Source organism: Centruroides sculpturatus, unplaced genomic scaffold (assembly GCF_000671375.1).
Source record: "Centruroides sculpturatus isolate CEXI.00-Female unplaced genomic scaffold, Cexi_2.0 scaffold1396, whole genome shotgun sequence".
NCBI lineage: Eukaryota > Metazoa > Arthropoda > Arachnida > Scorpiones > Buthidae > Centruroides > Centruroides sculpturatus.
In genome coordinates, this window is record NW_019385605.1 from 162,293 (window position 1) to 184,731 (window position 22,439).

Consider the following 22,439-nt stretch of genomic DNA (forward strand, 5'->3'; position numbering starts at 1 on the left):
GAGGAGTGAGTATCTTTATCAAATCTGGTCGGTTGCTTCCGATCAACCAAGAGTGATAAATTTTCAGAAAAGCAAAAGTTTAACAATTAGTAAAGATTCTTCAATAAGAAGAATCTTTACTAAGTACAAAGTACTACAATTTTAATACTGATACTAAGTAGATCCGTATTAAAATTGTTGATGATAAAAAATTTATAGTTCCTTAGATTTATAATTCATTTCAATATTATTAATCAAATTGAAGACAAGTCTGCCTAAGAGGGACCACCATTTATTTTGCATTCCTGACTACACACATACACATTCATGGCAACATGCCTTCCTTTTTAGGCTTCATGGTGCCAGAGGTAAAAAATTCATTTAAAAAAACACAAAAAGGAATCGGTGGCACGCATCAGACAGAAAAATCAACAAAGAAATTTTAAATGTACCGTCGCCAGGGGGCAGCTTCAAAATCTACATTTTTTAGCACCTGTTCTAAAAGATATAAAGCAGAACTACCCCATTGGCCAGATGGATGGAAAGTAATATGTCTGCGTGTCATTGATTCCTGTTTGTGTTTTTTTTAAAGGGCTTTTTTACTTCTGGCAGCATGAAGCCTAAAAAGGAAGGCCTGTCGCCATGAATGTGTATGTGTATAGTCTGGAACACAAATGGTGGTCCCTCTTGGGCAGACTTGTCTTTGATTTGGTTGATGATAATCCTGCCATTGGACGGAAAAATCAATAAAAATGAATTATAAAATTTACTAGATAAAAAATAAACTAGTTTGAAGCCAGAAAACGGTAAATAGCCACAGTGGAGATGAAGTTGACAGATATTGCCATGAAATCTATGTACAGTACTCTTTAGTAAATGTCAAGTCAGGTACAACCTCGTAAATCAGATATTTGTTTATGTACAGAACTATACCTCCATGTTAGTTAGGTTGTCCTTCGATTTTTTCCATATAAAATTTTTAAATTTTAAACAGAGGGTGGATTTCATTAATCCTTGTCTCATAAAAAGTCAGTATACCAAAATTACAATCATATCTAGAAATATGGTTTATTTTCTGATATTTATTATTTAAGCCTCTTACGTTACTATAAAATATACAGTCCGTCTGTATCAAAATTAGTTATCTCATTATGCTTTAATAGATCTTCCATCAGAAAATGAGCTCTCAATATATTCTAATGTAGGCATTTGCACTTTTCTTTATGTGAATTATACCATTTTTAGTCCAAGTATTTAATATTTTCCCCTCCTCCTTTAAATTTTTTTTTTATAAAACTAGTAGTTTATCTATGATATGATGTAAGATGGTCATTTAAATAAATTTTGTTTTTAATTATACTTAAAATTACCTCCAATTATGTATAATTATTAAGTTTCCCTTTAATTTTATCAATAATTTTTTTGTTTCAAAGTAATATTAGCCAATTTCACTATAATTATTGGCTTTAATTTACATGGCATAGAATTTCTATCACTTGGAATGGATTAAGACCTATACGCTTTTACAATAGAGAATTTAGCAAATGTGTTATCGAAAAATGTCACGACTTTATAAGCAATATTGATTAAATTTTCATTTAACAAGGAAGGCAGTCTGACGATTTCTAGGTTTGAATCGTTAACGTCCTGCTCCATAAATCTTAATTTCCGTTTTATTGTAGAATTTTCTTGTTTTAATTCTGAAATTTCATCAAAGAGCCTTTTACTGTTTATCTCCAGAGAGTTAAATTTGATAAAATTAACGACCATCTTATCGAATAAAAATTGAATTTAATGCTTTATGCTTTTATTTGTTTGATTTTATATTTTCCATTCCTTTATAAATTTGTTTAATTTCAAAAAATAATTTATCAAACTGGATTGGTTTGTTAGTCTCAAGTGTCCTTGGAGTGAGCAGGAGGTTGTTGAAACATTGTGAAAAATCAATTGATTGTAATAATAAGCAAACTGGAGAGAAAGTGAGTTGACTCACCTAATTCATTATCTTGTCCCAATTCCAAAATTGAATTTACTTTTCTTTTTGTAGTATTTGCTGGTCTACAGGATTCACATTTCCAACTTTTTTTTAATAAGATTTACTAAATTTATAGAAAGTTAGCACAACCAACACCAAAACAATGAAAATGATTATTTTTTAAACACTGCGAGCACAAATGTAAATCAGTCTCTAAATATTTAAGATTACAGACAAAATGTAGAGGAGCGACGGTTAGCCATGTCTGTTACATTGCATAGTCATGCCACCTGCTATTACTATTACCAATAGAAATGTTTTGCAAATTGCAATTGCATTTGAGTGCCAAATTTTTCTATTAGTGAAAAATATTTGCCACGACGCACTCTTATTAAGAAATTGTTTCAGATTTCTGGATAAGGGTGTCCCCCAGTATCATTATTTGTCGAATGCCAAGTGGCTTGGATGGTTTACCAGTGGTATGTATGATGAATGTTTGCCATTTGCCGTTTCCCGATTCTTATCGGTAAATCGTGCCAAGTCGGAGAATATGGATATTTGTGTATTTTCTTGCTTTTGGTCGTCGATATTGCTATTTTAGTCTTTTTAAAACTAGATCTAGTCTCTCTCTTTTTTTTTTTGATATGGTTCATAGTATAAATACTGTATTTATTTTTTCTATGTACTTTTTTCTGGTGTTATTTTGTAATATGGTTTTGTTGTGTTGATTTTTAAAAAAATTCCTCTCTTTTCTGTGTTTACATTTTTCTGCTTTGGTGAAGCAATAACATCCACTATCTTCTTGTTTTTCATTAATGGATACAACTAGTCATAAGTGGAAGCACAAATCATCGTAGGAGAATTGCATATTTTCTAGATATTGGACAGATGTTTGCAGTCCCTGCGACAAACCCGTGTTTGGCAAATAATTGAATGCATGTATGCCTGCTTGCCGAGTGGCAAATAGTTTGATGAAAGATATTTGACATTAGGTAAATAGCGAATGCGTGGACCCACCCTCATGGAAAGATTTAAATATGCAGCTACTTTCTAATTACATTATAATTAATTATGACATTTTATTTTTGATAAATAAGTGGACAAAGCAAGCATAAAAACAAATTAACAACAAAATTGCCACCGAAAATGACAAATTAATGATCTTTTGCTGTCACTTGCCTATGGTCGACTCCCTGTTTTGACATTCTTGTTTGTAAAACAATGGTGCAAATGAATAAATTATAATGGCAGCACAAAGCTAAGTCAATTTTTGCATTGCTCTTTCACTTTTTCTAGTATATGTCATACGAAGTCATAGAAAACAAGAATATAACTAGTTCCCATATTTTGTGTTCCCAAAACCTTGTCAAAAAATGTTGCATCCTATTACATGGATAAAAAGGACAAGCTGCAATGTTCAGAGAGGTACAAATTCTTTGGAAAAGTGCTTTGAAATGAATAAATTTCCTACAAATACAGACAACAAAAATGGGTACACAATTGCAGACTTCATCTAGAACTGACTGTCAGGAAAAATATATTCAGTAATCTGGTCTCAAATAATTAAGAGAGATTTATTTTGTAAGNACTAGTCATAAGCATAAAAGTGGAAGCACAAATCATCATAGGAGAATTGCATATTTTCTAGATATTGGAGAGATGTTTGCCGTCCCCGCGACAAATAATTGAATGCACGTATGCCTGCTTGCCGAGTGGCAAATAGTTTGATGGAAGATATTTGACATTAGGTAAATAGCGAATGCGTGGACCCACCCTCATGGAGAGATTTAAATATGCAGCTACTTTCTAATTACATTATAATTAATTATGACATTTTATTTTTGATAAGTGGATAAAGCGAGCATAAAAACAAATTGTCATTTTCGGTGGCAATTTTGTCGTTAAATTAATGATCTTTTGCCGTCATTTGCCTACGGTCGACTCCTCATTTTGACATTCTTGTTTGTAAAACAATGGTGCAAATGAATAAATTATAATGGCAGCACAAAGGTAAGTCAATTTTTGCATTGCTCTTTCACTTTTTCTAGTATAACTAGTTTCCATATTTTGTGTTCCCAAAACCTTGTCAAAAAATGTTGCATCCTATTACATGGACAAAAAGAACAAGCTGCAATGCTCAGAGAGATACAAATTCTTTGGAAAAGTGCTTTGAAATGAATAAATTTCCTACAAATACAGACTACAAAAATGGGTACACAATTGCAGACTTCATCTAGAACTGACTGTCAGGAAAAATATATTCAGTAATCTGGTCTCAAATAATTAAGAGAGATTTATTTTGTAAGAATATTTACAGAGTAGGGAGTGACACATTCGGCCGTCACCTGTGATTTTTATAAAAGCCGTGCTTAGATCCGTGGTCGTTTTCGTCCAAATTTCTGTCCTTTCTCTTAGGGTGTCTCCCGACTTCCTGGTCTGAATCTGAATCCATCTGGTTGCGTTTTCTATGGGGCGACCTGCCGTGTGCCATTCTTCTTGCCCCTCTGTCTTCCTGACTGCCACGATCGTCTTCTCTTTTTATGTCGAAGCGGTCGTGGTATCTGTTGGCTATCCTATCTCTATCACGATCCCAATTTTTTGTCTTGTATGGCTTTTCTTTTTCTTCTCCTCGCTTCTTCTTTTTACCTGAAAAATACAATTTTGCACATGTCTTCATCTCCTATCATTTTTCTCTTCTATTCATATATTACCTTTCTTTCTCTTGGGATCTATTATATCCATAATGTCTTCTTCTTCATTACTTTCTTCCGACTCGGAGTCCTGTTTTGGAGGTCGGTAATTGGCCACGTGGTCCACTCTTATGGTTCGCCCACATAACTGAAAAGAAAAAAATCTTATTAAGTTTGTAATTACTCATATATACATAGCAAGTACTTAGAATAATATTTAAGCATCATGTGGTGCAGAAATGCAACATGCTAGTTGTTGGCACCTCAAGCGCCACCGTATTTTTGTACTAAAAAAAAAAAAAGAACAATTTAAAAGTTTTGGAGACAAGCGTATCCTAGTAACAGCCATTCTTTTTGTACCAATGTCTCATTCCACATTGAAAGTACTTGTGGTTTTGCAAAAAAAGGTTTATAGTTTTACAGTCCGTTAAAGATCGACAGACATCTGGTCTGTTCAGGCGAATCAAGAAGAAAAGAGAGACAACTTTGCAAGCAAATAAGATTGGGTTCAAACTCCATTAAGTCACCTATCCAAGGTAGGAGGAATTTATCTGTCCGTTATATGTAGTAGACAGTTTAAAATGGATAAACTCGAGAAATTAAAGAAAAAACACACTTCAATAAGAGCTAGTGGGACTAAATTAATTAGTAGAGTCGATAGAGAGACAGAACTCGTCTAGAAATACTGGATCAGTTGAGTCAAAAGGAATAGTCATTGAGAACCTTAAATGGGGAAATTGAGAGTTTCATTATTAGCCCAACTGATTATGACGCTGAAATAATCAATAGTGAAGAATACAACTTATAATTACAAAATTATAAGTTGTAAATTTAAGACCCAGTCTTGTATTAGACACATCCATGGTCATGGTGACTCAGGGCCCCGTAGTTCAAAATAACTCCGCCAATATTAAATTGCCAGAGATTTCCGTAACAAAATTCTCTGGAATATATGAAGAATGGAGTAACTTTAAAATGCAATTTGATAATATTTCGTCAAGCGAGCAACTATCGGCAGAATAGAAACTACATTATTTGAAGGCTGCTCTCATAGGGGAAGCTAAGAATTTAGAAACATTAAACGATTCGTTTGCCTCATTGTTTCAAGCGCTGCAAGAAAGGTACGAAAACAAGAAATTAATAGTAGAAACCCATGTTAATGCAATTCTGGACTCATAAGCTAGTTTTACAGAGGTTTGAGGAATTTAATTGATAGCATCAATAGGAATATTAAGTTCTAAGAGTCCTAGGATATGAAAGAAATGAGCTTTCTGATATCTTAATTTTAAACATTGTACTTAGAGTTAAACCAAAAAACTTATTCATGAAATGTATCAATTCTATGTCTCATTGCATTTTATGTAAGCAACTTGGATAAAAGCCTGTTTACAATTGGAAACCTCCCAAAGAAACAATGTTGTGGCTAAAAGCAACCTCTGTTTCTATTGCTTAAGTTATTCAATTGCAACTCCAAGAGCTGCTGTAAGATATGCCAAAAGCAACATAATATATTACTGCACTGAAAGAAACAAGCTATGACTGGTTCAATGTGCCAGTGATTGACAGCAGACAGACTCCAATCAAGTAGGATCTTAATCCCGATGCAATAGAGTTGCGTGAAGGTTAACCTCACTCACTGTCATGCATTGACAAAGGAAATAAGGTAGTAATTCTCTCGACAGCCATGGTTTGGGTTTTAAATCATACCACCGGAGCCAGCATTCAAGCAGGCACAGTATTGGACTCAGGCAGTATGCCAAATATCATTACCAGAGATTTTGCAAGTCATCTGGATACCCCGCAAGAAAGAATCAATCTCACAGTTTCCAGTATAAGTGGAAATAAAACCTTGGTCAAGTTTAAGCTGCCTGCTACAATAATAAATGCCAATAGATCTTTTTCTAAGATGCTACAGTTCTTAGTGGTGCCAAGGATCACAGATTTACTCCCTGTTTCCTCTCTGCACATTAGCAAAACAGAAATCCCATGTCAGTTGGCTGATCCAAGATATGCTACACCAGGCAAAATTGACATGGTTATTGGAGCTGAAGCATTCTTTGAAATAGTTAAAAAATGATGAAATTCCTCTATCCTGCAACAATAACCTAACATTTCACAACTCAGTTTTTGGATACATTGCAACTGGATCCACAGATTCTAAGAATCAAGATCAATATTGTGGACTAATATCAGAGTTGGACTGAGTCAATAAATATTTACAAAGGTTTTGGCAAATAGAGACTCTTACAGAGGCTCCAAATTTGATGAGTAAAGAAGAAGAGTATTGCGAAGATCATTATCAAAGAACTCACAGACATAATGAGGACGGGAGATACAAAACTTGGGAAGTCAACAAAGTTAGCATTGAGGAGATAGTATCTTTAACAGTTGATTCAATCAAGGGACAATCAATTAAGAGTTATATCAGAAATTCACGAAGGCGTATTTGGACCTGAACCACATGGAAAAGATGCAGGAGACTCCTGCATCTTTTCCATGCTAATCAGGTAGCAAACCCTGTATGTTAATCATTGTGTGTTTAGACCAGACAAAACCATTACAAAGTTAAGGATAGTCTTCAATGCATCTGCTCACACAAGTTCTGGATTGAGCCTAAATGATTACTTACCTTTCAAGAGATGAAGGAAGATGTTTTTAAGATTATGACAAGATTTCAAAAATAGAAATATGCATTTACAGCAGATATTTCGTCAAATTCTAATTGAGCCCTCGCAATTAGATCTCTTAAGAATTGTTTGGAAGAACGAAGATGAAATGAGTCACCTACAGACTGAAAACTGTGACTTACGGGATCACCAGTGCTCCCTTTCTTGCGGTGAGAACTCTTAAGCAGTTGGCTCACGATGAAGCAGCAAGATTTCCTCTGGCCTCTAAAACCATATTACGAGATGTCTACATGGATGACATCATGTCAAGTGAGCAAGATTTCAATACTGCCCTTGAATTACAATCTCAGTTGTGCAATCACACTACATAAATGGAACTCGAATTCAACAAAATTGATGAACAGTAGTTCACCAGAAAATAAGGATCATTACTTTTCCTCAAGTGCGAAACCAACAGTAAAAACCTTAAGCATTATTTGGAAGCCGGTTGAAGATCAGTTCATATTCAAGGTATTGACTCTAGAAAAACTGCTTTATATGAAATGAGAAGTATTGAGTGTCATCACCAGACTTTATGACCCCTTGGGTTTTCTGGGACCAGTTATAACTCGAGCAAAGATCTTTCTATGAAACTGTGGCTCGGAAAGCTCAACTGGGAGGATACCCTACCAGAAAACCTTAATTATGAATGGGTGAACTTTGTATCGTCCTTGAAAGCCCTGGACGATCTTAAGATTACTAGATATATTTTGACAGATCCCCTTCAAAGGGCTATCTTGCTAGGATATGCAGATGCCTCGGAGTCAGCCTAAGGAGCAGTAGTTTACATGCATTGCATAAGGGAAAATGAATCTGGCAAGACACAACTTATTGCTAGTAAATCTCGTGTTGCTCCTCTTAAGGTCATTACAATCCCTCGATTAGAGCTATCAGCTTGTCTTGTATTGTATTGTCTCAACTGATCAAAAAGGTACGTTCATGTCTGTAAATGGATGTAGCTGAGGTGATCTTACACACAGATTCAACTATTGCTATCACTTGGATCAACGCTCCCACATATTTTCTTCCTCCTTCCTTTGAAAAGGAAGGAGGAAGAAAAGAAAAGACTAATAGGAAAGTGTGAAACGTGAAACCTCAGAGCACCCAGTTGGTTCCATTAATTGAAATTAACAAATGTACAAAACTTGGGGCATAGCCCATAAGCAAATAGTGAATATAAGGGAATTCCAGAAAGGCATGGAAGCCCAAGGGGCTGCTTCTGGTGAGGCAGATGTGGCGATTGGCCATTTGCGTTGCTGATTTTGATATTGGCAGCCCCATTGTCACACACCTGGTGGTGACAATGGAGCTGCCAAGTAACAAACAAATCCGAAACAACATTTACACGAAAAAATAAAAACAAAAGAAAATGATACAAAGACAAGTGGTTGAACACTTCTCAACCTAAGACCCATGAACAGCCTGCACTTAGGCCCAACAGGTTAACAGATGACAGCAACCCGGAAGGGCAAGCACAACCCTACCGGAAACAGCCAAAAACAAACCCATAAAACAAGTAAATGCGTATGTACAAAAGATGGGTGGGAAAACACATCCCAACCTTGGACCCATAAAATGGCCTATACTGATGGGTAAACAAACAGGAGCCCCAGATGAAAACAACGTGAAAGGTCACTCCTAGGACTTGGGGGCTGCCCAAATACAAAGAAAACCCGAACAACATATACTTTGGCCAAGAGGCTGCTAAGGGAGTTTTCTATCTGTAGTTATATAGGAATGTATTGTACAAGGAGGAGTAGATCAATGTCGATGACAAAGGTCCTCAGAACACTGTCTTTTTGTTAAGAAAAAAGTCTTTAACAGCACAGGGCCAATGTAGCCCATGATGGTATATGGAGTCGACAAGGGTTTTCCGCTGTGAGGTGTACTTGCTACACACAAAGAGGATGTGAGCAGTATCTTCTTCTTCCCCAAGTGGGCAGTGACACTTTCTGTTTCCTTTTTGCAGGAACCTCCTTAAGTAGAAATGGAAGTTGCCGTGACCAGTCAAAATTTGGGTCATATGAAAGTCTGGAACAAAGTCCATTTTTTGCCTGTTCTTGATAATTGGAAGAAATTTGTGTGTTGATCTTCCTGTGTGTTCGTTGTCCCATCTAAGTTGCCATCTTTCCATGGTGTGGTTTTTCAATTCAATATGAAGCCAGCAGCTAGGGAGCTCCCCAAAGGCTGCTTCTCTCTGTGACCGAGCAGCCTTCCTTGCAAGGAGGTCGGCCCTCTCATTACCGTTTATGCCCGAGTGGCTCCTTATCTAGAAGAAGGATAATGTAAGGCATGCCGACTCAAGGCACTGAAGGTAGGTAAGGATACAATTAATGATTGTGTACTTAGTATTTAACTTATGAATTTGGAGGAGAGCAGGCTTGCTATCTCTATAGAGAACAATTGAAGTTTTGAAATTTTTGTGGTGAGCATCCACATACTGAAGTGCCTTTAGGATAGCCAGGTTCTCGGCTTGATTTATTGAGCAGTGGCTCTCCAGTTTCGAGTGCATTTGGTGGACATACTGCCCATTTTCACCAATGATCACTGCCGATCACCCTATGCCTTCAGGGGTTTTTGACCCATCAGTAAAAATTTTTATCCCTGGTTGAATGTCCTGAGAGTTGTTGTGGATCCCATTTATGAAAGACAGGGTGTGGGCTGGATGTGTCTGATGGTATTCTTGCATAAGATTCGTTTTATACTTCACGATGTTCTCTGCAATGCTATTGATTTTAGTTGGCAGATTTTTTTCCAAAAGACCATCTGGATTTTTGTTGCAATGGAATTTCCAATATACCTCCAAGATCTTGATGTCAAGTGGAACTAAGTTCACAATGACTTGGAAAGCACAGGTGGAAGCTGTTCTGTAGGCCCTTGCACTTGGCACCAGGCAACCCCGTTGAATGGATAGAATGCTTCTTTTTGCATGCTATACAATCTATACTGAAGGCTGTCACTGGAAACATAGCCTCCCACTCCAATCCTGCAGATGCAGTTTCTCAGGGTTTAAATCCACAAGATCTACTATCCATGGAATTATGGTGGAGTGGGCCATAATCTCAACTAGCACCACCCATTGAACATCAGGATGAATATACCATTGACACTTCCTCTGATAAACAATATTTACCTGAGCTTAAAAAACAATTGGACGTTAATTTGATGTCAGTGTTAAGCTCTGATTTTGACAATACCTTGTTTGAACTTAATAATAATTATATCAAATTAATTCATATACTCAGTTATATTTTCCGGTTTCCACATAAGACATGTAACTCGTTGATCCAGCCCTTTATCAAGGGAAGAACTCCAGGAGGCGAAAATTTATTTGTTTGGCAAGGTACAAGGAGAGGCCTTTGCCAAAGAAATGAAAACACTGCAAATGGGAATGGATCTAATGAAGGGTCACAGTTAAGCAGATTACATCCCTTTCTAGATAAACAAGGCCTAATGAGAGTCGGCTGTAAATTTGAATTGCTCAATCTATCATTTGATAAAAAGTTTGCTATTCTGTTACCTAACAATCACAAGTTAACCCACTTAATTATGAGAGATCATCATCTGAAAAATTTGCATGTTGGTGTGCAGACTTGACTTTACCTGGTCAGACAAGAATTCTAGCCTCTAAGTGGAAGAAACCTGGCTAGAAGGGTGTACATGAGTGCATCATTTGCTTTAGAAATATACTCAAAGGCATGGAACAAATCCTAGGAAATCTTCCTTTCGAGCAAATTACTCCAAGCCCCCTTAAACATATAGGGATTGATTTTTGTGGCTCTTTCTTTATTTAAATATAAGGGACAAAGAAAGGGCACCTATTACAAGTGCTACATTGCAATCTTCGTTTGCTTTGTGACTAGGGCAATTCACCTTGAAGTAGTTACCAACTTAACAACCAAGGCAATGATAGCAAGCTTGAAAAGATCTTTTAGCAGAAGGGATAAAAATGCATCAATTTGGACAGATAATGCCACAAAGTTTGTGGGTGCTAGTACAGAGTTGAAACGCCTACACATCTATGTAAGAGCACCCCTGACACTTTAGCTGATTATCTCACCAGCGAGGAAGTCACCTGGAAGTTCATGCCACCCAGATCACCAAATTTCGGTGGCCTTTGGGAAGCGAGAGTCAAGTCCTTTAAACATCACCTAAAAAGAACCATGGGTAACGCGCATGTAACTATAGAACAGTTCATAATCATCATCACACAAATAGAGGGAGTTTTGAACAGCAGACCATTCACTCCTATGTCCTCCGATCCAAGCAATTACTCCAGGACACTTTCTCATCGGAAGACCTCTGAATAGCCTACCTGAATCAATCTCACCAGTGAACCAGATAATTATTTGTCTCAATGGCAAATTTTAACTATATTTGTTCAAGTTATATGGTGTAAATGGAAATTGGACTACTTAATCAACTTACAGGCCTGACATAAGTGACAATTTGAGAAAGACAATATAACACCAAACTCAAAGGATGAAAATCTACCATCTGGTAGTTGGTTGATGGGCCGAGTACAAGAAGTGATCAAAGGATCTAATGGGAAGGAGAGAGTGGTTCTGGTGAAAACTCCTTGAGGTGTTTTTAAGAGAAGAAAACCAAATTGTGCTTGCTACCATCCATCTAGAAAGAAATTGCAGTTCATCTTGGTGACCTACACTTGTCATTTCTGTTGTAATTGTTAAATTTAAATTTATGTTTAACATTGTTTATTGAAGTGTTACTTCAACATGGGCCAGGATGTTGGCGCCTCAAGCACCACTAAATTATTTTTTTTACTACAAAGATTCAAAAATTTTGAAGACAAGAGTATCCTAGTAACAGCCATTTTTTTTTTGTACCAGTGCCTCATTCTGCATTAAACCTTTTCTTGCAAAACCGCAAGTAAATTACTTTCATATCTTTACAGTCCATTAAAGATCGATATACACTAGCCATATAAACATAATGGAAATAGAGCATGGCCTGTGGGAATGGAAATTTCATTCAACCCAGTAAATTTTTTCCCCTACAAAATTATGCTTATATATATATACATATATTATTCACATTCTTTGTGCGAGAAAAAGTACAATTGCACAAAAATACAAATATTCAAGAAAATTATTTTCTTTCAGCAAACATAAACACTAAAATAATACATTTCCTTTTGAACTGTATCAGTCCATTTATGCAACCTTAATTATGGTAGAAGTTCTATTGAATTCAAAACTTAATGACCATACAAGATGGGTTAACAGGATCGGAGAAAAATCACCCGGGCTACATGCAATTCTGCAACATGCCTAAAAATTAAGAAGAAAAAAAAAATGTTTGTGTTTGAGGAATCCTAATGTAAATTTGTAAAAATAACATATGTGAAGACTTATCACACTATTAGGAACATCAAAGCATCATTGTTAATGGTAATAAAACATCATACCAAACATAATAAATGTTGCTTTGTCTGCATTATTAATAAAATGTTTTTTAAATTAATAACACAGACAAAGTTACATTAAATGGTCATCATAGTTGTGCTAAATTGATTGCAAATTATTTTTTACTCCTTTTCTTCCTACAGAGAGAAAGTGGAATTTGAGACAAAATAGAAAAAAAGAGGGTATTCCTGATGCATGATGAACAAGTGCCCAAACGGGATATTCCAATTTTCAATGGTGACTCAGCGCTGATCTCAACGTTTGTTAAAAATCATTCCTTTTTTTAATGTTGAAGTGCTGCTGTCTCAACAGACATGTTGACTTTCCAATGAATTGTGGGTAATTGGTGCAACATTTGAATGGAATCCATCTCGCTGAGAATGGAATCATGGAAACTAAGCACTTTGTACTCGAGTTGGAACATCATTGATGATGTCAAACTGTTGACTTCAACACTCAACACTCGTGTTGAAAATCGGAATGTCCCGATAGATAGAAAGTTTGTTCCTATTGTACTTTGGTGTAGAAAAACCCATATGAAAGGTCAGGGATAGCACGATTTTTATTTGAAGTATTGCAAATTAAATTTCTGGAAGGAAAAAAAGTATTTTATCTTCAAATTATGTCAGGAATTATGGCTTTCAAAATGATACCAAATTGTAAATTTAATATTGTATGGTTTGAGAATATGGATGAATGAGCACATTACACTTTTTACATATAAAAGTTATTCATTGACCACATTGTTTGCAACTACAGTTTGATTTGTGATGATCAAGTGGTCAGTTCTGTCACTGTTGAACTGATATCGTTAGCTGATCTGTTGATCTACAGATTTGAAGATTGCACAATATGGGAAATGAGAAAACCCAGGGCTGAGTGTGTTTGCTTTTTCCCCCATTCTGCAAGTAATTGCCAGGGCATGCTTCTGAAAGACAAGCACAGAAATAGGAGTATTCTTACCGAGAGTGCAACGAAATCTCCAGGTATTTGCCACTGCAGCATTCCATTCCTGTGCAAATAGTGGCCACCACCACTTGGATCTTATGCAAATTCTATAGGTAACTACATATTGATCATATGCACTGATATCATCAATAACACAAATGTATACGGAAATTACATTCGGCTGAAAAGTGAGAAATAGCGATGTATCGCCAAAATAGTTGAAAAAGAGTGACTAATTTAATAGTAGTGAGAAATAGTGATCCATTCCGAGGCCTGAATTAGTAAAACTGAAGACATCATTATTGTACTGAAGAACATACAAAGTGAAGAAAGAGATGTATCGACAATAATGGATTATGTTAACCTTTTTCTATCAAAATAGAGGTGGCTATTACCTTAACCAGAAATTTAATTTGCCAAAAAATAAACATTAATACAAACTGTTATAAAAAAATTATGGATTTTCTAGACTTAATATTGACAAACTCTTATTTTGTTCGGGATAATACATTCTACAAACAAGTAGTAGGAGTACTGATAGGCTCACCAGTATCTAGTGATATGGCAGAAATATTGGTAACTTGGGTGGAAGAGTTGATAGTTAAAGAATATAACAGTGGTATAAAACTTATTTATAGGTATGTAGATGACATCTTTATAATATGGAATGATAGAAAAAAAGTACAAAACTTTATAGGGGAAATTAATAACAACTCTGTAAGAATACAACTTAATTTGGACAAAATTAGCAAAAGAGGAGTTAACTTCCTTGACCCGTACAAGTTGGGAAATGAATATGCCACGAAAGTATATAAAAAACCTTCTAATTATGACTCATACATACATTGGAGATTGAATGACACAATGGCCCTTAAACTGGAAGCTTTTAGAGCTTTAATAAAAAGAGCTATAATATACTCTTCTTTAATAATACACAGAAAGCAAGAGTTCAACTGTATTATGCAAATGACAATTGTACGTGGTTTTCCTAGGGAGGTAATTAAGGGTTGTATCAAAGCAGCAATAGAAAAGTACAAATTTGGTCCTTTTAAAGAAAATAAGAAAGATGATCAAGCCACTAATAAGAAGATATATGTAATTACAGGAGTAAAGATGGCCTGTTTAATTAATAGTTATGCTAATAGGCATGATATTTCTTTAGCTATTAGATGTCTCCCTTCTATTATGCAACTACTTCATACAGATAAGGAAATGGTATGGAAAGGAAAGGAAAATGTATATGGTAAGGAAAATACAGGTAAGGAAAATGTATATGGCAGGAATACGTATGGTAAACCTTAAAAATAACAAGCGATAGCTTCTACTATATAGGATGGACATGTAGAATGCTATGGCAATGCCTAACAGCATTATGAATCTGTATTAAATGATTTAAAAAAAATGTAATACAGCATTAACAAAATGGGCACTTACTAATAATGAGTTTCTTGGAAAAATCCTATTATAAGAAGCTGGCCAGATAAACATACTTTAAGGATTATGGAACAATGTTATCTTATAATGTAATCGAGATGGATTTATATTAATAATAAGTGCAGAGCCCAAATAGTTAGGAGTTGAAATTTGGTACATCATGAGAATGTACACTAAGAAGGGATTTTCCAAAATTCCCTTCAACAGGGGAGAGGGTTAAGGAATACCATGAAGAACTCAGCTTCTACTGTACTATTTTAGATGTGATTTTTTGCATTTCTGTGTTTTAGTAGTGTACATCATGAGAATACACACTAAGAATTGATTTTTGGAAACTCCACCCTTCCTGAAGGAAGAGGAGGAGAGAGTTAGTTTTAGTCAGTATAAAGTGTAAATAATGAAGAAGGAAAATAAATAGTGGCACATATAATATACATTTTGGCAATTAATAATCATTTCAATCTTTCGGGTAACCCAAAAACAATAAATCCAAAATAAACAAATTTGAACAAATATTTGAATTCATTCCAAATTCGAAATATAATGTTCCAAACAAGTTTTTTACATTTTAGAATTTAAAATTAATCATTTAATTCGAATAAGGTTATTATCAAGTAAGTTAATTCTCCATTATAATGAAAAATTTTCTAATTTTTAAAAATATTTTATAGGTTATTTAAATAAAATATCCTTTTAAATACTAAAATCATTATTGAATTTTAACTGAATAAATCTTTAATTTTTTTTTTGAGTTTTTTACTGCGTTTTAATAGGGTACATCATGAGAATGTACACTAAGGAGGGATTTTTGGAAGTTCCCTTGCGGGGAGAGGGAGAGGTTAAGATACCCTGAAGAACTCAGCTTCTACTGTACTATTTTAGATATGGTTTCTTCCATTTTTGCAGGAAATGGAACATATTTTTAGACCCATCTAAAAATTCTATAAGAGATGTGTATCGTATATATATACCTCGCTGGGGACAGCGATAGCTGGCTGAGTGACGTAGAGGGTATGTGTATTGGTCGTTGACGTAAGATTCGTCTCCAGCCAGCGCTGTATGTAACCGTGGAAGGTTATATCAGAATTTAAATACTTCTGAAAGCAAAATGTGGCTTGGGGTCCAGGTGGCACAATTGGTAATGCATTGCACCGCATTGCAACAAGCAGAGGATGTGGGTTCAAGTCCTGTCCTGGATCAGTTATGTAATATAAGATCAAATATGTAATAATAGGACTGAAGAGGCGTTAAGCCCGAAATGCATATCCGTTCACACCAATAAAACAACCTTTTTCCTCTGAAAGTGTTCCTGTGTGATATGTTCTCAACAGCAACATTGTGCTAAGAAAATACATATAATAGAGAACAAGAAGCAACCAAGATTTTTTTAAAAATGGTTTATTTTTAGAATTATATTTTCTATTTATTGACAAGACTATGTCTTGTTTATAAAATCGTACTGCTGTTTTATGTTACCAGCATAGAGATATGAAAGAGTACATGTCAAGAGTTGATATTTGGCACAGAGTATTAGGTGCCCAAATCATTTGTGCATAAAAATCCAGACTTGTAGTTAGTTGGGGGACTGAGAACAGTCAAAATAAAATACAAAATGGTGACCCTCTTCTACAAACAGGCACCTCACCTCACCGAAGTCAGGTGGGGGAGAGTATCACCCACAGCCATTCTAAGAAGTGAACTCTGACCTTAGAAGAAACTGTGTGTTTGGTCCTATGTTAAATAAAATTTGTAATCTGATTTTGTAAATTTGGGAGTGCTTCAAATATGACATTAAAATGGTTTTATGTCGTTACATGTGGGGTTTNTTTTTTTTTGAGTTTTTTACTGCGTTTTAATAGGGTACATCATGAGAATGTACACTAAGGAGGGATTTTTGGAAGTTCCCTTGCGGGGAGAGGGAGAGGTTAAGATACCCTGAAGAACTCAGCTTCTACTGTACTATTTTAGATATGGTTTCTTCCATTTTTGCAGGAAATCGAACATATTTTTAGACCCATCTAAAAATTCTATAAGAGATGTGTATCGTATATATATACCTCGCTGGGGACAGCGATAGCTGGCTGAGTGACGTAGAGGGTATGTGTATTGGTCGTTGACGTAAGAGTCGTCTCCAGCCAGCGCTGTATGTAACCGTGGAAGGTTATATCAGAATTTAAATACTTCTGAAAGCAAAATGTGGCTTGGGGTCCAGGTGGCACAATTGGTAACGCATCGCACCGCATTACAACAAGCAGAGGATGTGGGTTCAAGTCCTGTCCTGGATCAGTTATGTAATATAAGATCAAATATGTAATAATAGGACTGAAGAGGCGTTAAGCCCGAAATGCATATCCGTTCACACCAATAAAACAACCTTTTTCCTCTGAAAGTGTTCCTGTGTGATATGTTCTCAACAGCAACATTGTGCTAAGAAAATACATATAATAGAGAACAAGAAACAACCAAGATTTTTTTAAAAATGGTTTATTTTTAGAATTATATTTTCTATTTATTGACAAGACTATGTCTTGTTTATAAAATCGTACTGCTGTTTTATGTTACCAGCATAGAGATATGAAAGAGTACATGTCAAGAGTTGATATTTGGCACAGAGTATTAGGTGCCCAAATCATTTGTGCATAAAAATCCAGACTTGTAGTTAGTTGGGGGACTGAGAACAGTCAAAATAAAATACAAAATGGTGACCCTCTTCTACAAACAGGCACCTCACCTCACCGAAGTCAGGTGGGGGAGAGTACCACCCACAGCCATTCTAAGAAGTGAACTCTGACCTTAGAAGAAACTGTGTGTTTGGTCCTATGTTAAATAAAATTTGTAATCTGATTTTGTAAATTTGGGAGTGCTTCAAATATGACATTAAAATGGTTTTATGTCGTTACAAGTGGGGTTTTTTAAAATATTATCTAGTATAGTAAAATTGTGGGACCGATAAAAATTTGACGTTATATTAGGGTTGTTGTTACATCCGATGACATTATAATAGGGTTAAACTGTGTATTGTTTGTGCAAAATAAAAAATAATTTCGGATGATACAATAGCCATGATTATTTTTTTCGAAAACGGGAAATTATTGTTACGCATCAACAAAAATTCAACCCGGGCCGACACGCAACAGAGAGAAATTTTGAAATTAGATAGGTTAATTTCATCGAAAATGCATCGTGGCCAATGAAGTTTGAACGATTGCACCCAAAAGCAGCCAGACCAAAGAAGATTGGAGAATGAGAACGAGACCCGCCTTGAGCGTCAAAGTGATTCCGCTCAGTAGTGAGTCTCCGAGACATAGTCTTGTCCCAAATACAGTTTTGCCATTTTATATATAACACATATATATATATACAACTGCAACCCCATTGTTTTAAATTTATCTTTTATACATATTTTACAAATAATTTCATTGCAAGCCACAGTGAGACTATACTGAATGAAAGTTTAAAGTAAGCAAACATTCAAAAATCTTGCATAAAAACGTCAGACTGAATTGTTGCTTTATTTGGCTATGAAAACATTGAGCCAAATGATAAATTTTTATAAGATCTATAACTAATTTGATTCAAACAATATATGGTATGACAGATACTGTACTGCTCCAGAAAATTTCCAAATTGTTGACTTCTAGCAGTAATAAAATAATTGGGCAGTGTCTTAGCAACAATGAATGGACAGAGCAAGACATCCAGATAAAACGCAGTTTTCGATACTGATGACGACAAACAAAGAAATAGTATAAAATAAGCCAGATTATAATTGGATCTCAAAAGCTAAGTGGGGCATTACAAAAACAATATCCCACTACCAAGAACTCCTTTACAAACGAAGGAAGAAATTACAATCGACTTAATTAAAAGCTACATCACCTATGTGTCCAGTCTTTCTAAAATGTAAAATTTGAAAGATAAATATAATAATGTTGAACTTCAATATTAAAATATATGTTTGTGTTTCAATCCATTTCTATTTGCACAATATTAAAAACTAATCGATTTTAATATTGTGCAAATAGTTAGTGCTGTTTTATTTAATGCCATAAGAGTTGAACAAGGTTTTGTTATATGTCAGTCTTTTATAACTGACTAATTTTATAAATACATGCACAAATTAATTCTCAAGTTAAATGATAGTACTGTAATTTAATACATCATAATACGTACTTTAATGCCGTTGAAGTTGTCGACAGCCAAAATGGTACTCTTATTATTTTCGTAACACAGAAAGCCAAATCCTTTCGATTTTCCAGTCTTCTTGTCTCTGATTAAGTTTATTTCTTTGACTTCACCATACCTTTGTAAGTAAAAAAACAAGATTCATAAAGATTTATATTTTATATACAGTATACTTTTAAAAATTATCATCTCTTGTATTCATAATGTTTTTCTTGCAGCAAATATAATTAAATATTTCTGTTTTTCTTAAATCTTCACATCTTCAATATAAAAAAATCAAGATTATTTACCAGGCGAGACCATTTACCAGCAATCTCTTGAACTTTCACACGTCTGTTTGGCTTCAAATCCATGTTCAAGAATCAAAGCAATCAGTTGGAAAGAAATTATAAATGTTTCCAACTAAAATTGCAGAATATCTGCAATTGAAAATTAAGGAAATACCAATAAAATTATTAGTTTCCTGCCATTTTCTTTATCATCCACATAAGGATGAGATTATGGAGAAGTGAAAAGGGAAAACGCTCTTCACTTCTCCATAATACATAACCTGTGATTGGGATATCACTTGATGGGTCTCATTAGTAGCAGAGTTATCCCAAAAACATAATAGCCTAGACAATCCTTATTGTAATTTGCACACATTGAAAGAATGTTACATTATTCAAGAGAACATTTTGAAATCTACTGATTAAAAAACATTGATGTGCATTAACAAAAGAACTGAAATTTAAATTATATTTGTCACATACAAATAATTACTTGGTCTCAATTAGAGTTAAGCATAAACTTAGATAAGCATAACAATAAATCTTTTAAAAATAGCCATTTAAATTAAAATCTACATTAATTATTTTTAAGAAATAAAAAGTACACTGTTTACAGAAATTTTCAATTTAGTGAAAATTGGTTAAATTTTGGTAATGGTAAAGTGGCATCTTTCGAATGGGCACAAAAGTTAGCACAAATTTTGGTATTATTTGAACTTGTAGGATGTTTCCTAGGATAAGTGTGCAAAGAACAAGAGTGATTCCAAAACATTGAACGTACCCTACTCGATAAAGTATGTAAACCGATTTTAGCTTTTCTTAGAATTAAATAAATAAAATTTAAATGTTGCATGGTGTTTTTAAATCTTGCTTACCGACGTCTCCTGCCGCACCGAGAGATTTGTGTGGGATATGCTTACATATAACAACTTTTATTCTTTCCCCTCATTAGATATCAAAGATTTAATTTAAAAATAAGTTAAGATATTGAATAAAATTCACAGTTCTGAACATCAAACCAAAAAAATGTATTATTGTATTTCAATCTATATATATATATATATATATATGTAATTGAGATGGGTTGATAATGATAATTGCAAAGCCCAAACAGTTAGGAGTTGAAACTTGAAATTTGGTACACAGGGTACATCATGAGAATGTACACTAAGGGATTTTCCAAATTTTCCCTCTGCAGATGAACAGGGAGAGGGTTAAGGTTTAAACCAAAGAGCTTGACTTCTATTGTACTATTTTAGATGAGGTTTTTTCTGTTTTTAACTGTGTTTTAGTAGGTTACACCACAAGAATACACACTAATAAGAAATTTTTGGAAATCCCCTGCGGGGAGAGGAAGAGGGTTAAGGATTACCTTGAAGAACTCTGCTTCTACTGTACTATTTTAGATGTGGTTTTTTTGAGTTTCTAACTGCATTAAAATGTAGGGTATGTCACAAGAATGCACACTAAGAAGAGATTTTTGGAAATTCCACCCCCTACCCCAGAGGGAAGAGGATGAGAGAGTTAAGGTGGCCACATACGTTAAGGAAATCCTTTGAGGAATAACTGTGCAGGGCTGGCCTTGAGGAAATTCAGAATTTCCTATTGCCCACACACGAGGAGGAAAATCTCTGTCAGTTGGCCATGCATCTGATGATGACGTACTGGCTGTTCTTGGATGTTTATTGAAAACAAATTGTATTAAAACTTTCGGGAAAAAACATGTGCATAAAAGTCTATGGTGTAAATCAGTGTTTCTCAACAGGGGGCAATATCCCATGTGGGAGTTTTTCCATGTTCAGGGGGCGATTAGTAACAATTTATATTTTGAGGGGCGAAAAACAATTTTTTGGGCAATAGAGTAAAACATTATAATTAGAATAATTAGATATTTTATTCGTTATATCGTACAATAATTAAACAAATAACATTATACTAGTCACTAGTCTATTCAATGCAGTACGAATTTGGCGTTAGCCTTGGCCCTCGGCATCGGAATTTTGAAGTGAAGGGGGTGATACTTCGTAACAGTTTTATTGAAGGGGGCGACGATTCGTTAGAGGTTGAGAAACACTGGCGTAAATAGTAGTAGTAGTGGTGGTATGGGTAGCACTGATCACAAAATTAATTTTTCAAGAGAAATCTTGGGCCATAGATTCTATTAAAAAGCATTGATTATCAGCGAAAGATCAATGGCAAGTCGATTTTACTACCAAAAAAATTCACAGATTAAATTTTATAGATGAAAAACCATTGGATATAACTGGCTGGATCAAAAGTAGTAATTTACAAAACTTATTAAATTATTTCTCAACATATAAAGAATTATTTTTATTTAAAGGTGGATAGATAGAAAAAAAAATTCCCTGTTTTACTTTGTCTTATTGTTAAAATATTAAGTTGTCATGTTTTAATTTACTTGGATATCAAAACAATAAATTTTTTAAAATGTAAAAGAAAATGATATGATATAGTATCAAGATGTTTTATGAAAACTGAAGAAATGAATTGAGAAGATTTCTAAATATTAAAATTACTAGCAGATCCCTCCATACATTATTGTGGCTCAAAATGTATCTACAGTAGAGCGTCGTTTATCCGAAAGAATTCCAGTCGGCCTAAAGTATAATTTTTATTTGTTTTTTATACTTTTCAATGTATATATTTCGTTTGTAAAACACAAAGAAATCATTTTTAACGATACAATAGCCACGATTATTATTTTAAAAAGTTTACGTTAGGCTTAACATCGACGAAAATTCAACGCGAAGCGACACGCAACGGAGAAAAATTTCAACACGGGATAGGTTAATATATTTTTTCGTACATAATCGGTTATCCGAAAAATAAGTTATCCGAACAACCCC

The 22,439-nt window shown here is 34.7% G+C and overlaps 1 protein-coding gene and 2 pseudogenes across 1 annotated transcript in view; 2 read left to right on the plus strand and 1 right to left on the minus strand.

Moving 5' to 3' along the window:
• Positions 1-4,229: 4,229 nt before the first annotated feature.
• LOC111640528 (RNA-binding motif protein, X-linked 2-like) overlaps positions 4,230-22,439 on the minus strand; it is a 33,231-nt gene continuing 15,021 nt past the window's right edge. The window contains exons 3-5 of the mRNA XM_023386546.1: positions 19,292-19,421; positions 4,666-4,792; positions 4,230-4,600 (exon numbers count right to left, since the gene is read on the minus strand). Of these exons, the coding sequence (XP_023242314.1) occupies positions 4,296-4,600; positions 4,666-4,792; positions 19,292-19,421 (562 nt within the window). The 3' untranslated portion in view covers positions 4,230-4,295. The remainder of the gene's footprint in view (positions 4,601-4,665; positions 4,793-19,291; positions 19,422-22,439) is intronic.
• Positions 4,961-10,416, plus strand: LOC111640526 (annotated as a pseudogene).
• On the plus strand, positions 10,419-15,738 carry LOC111640527 (annotated as a pseudogene).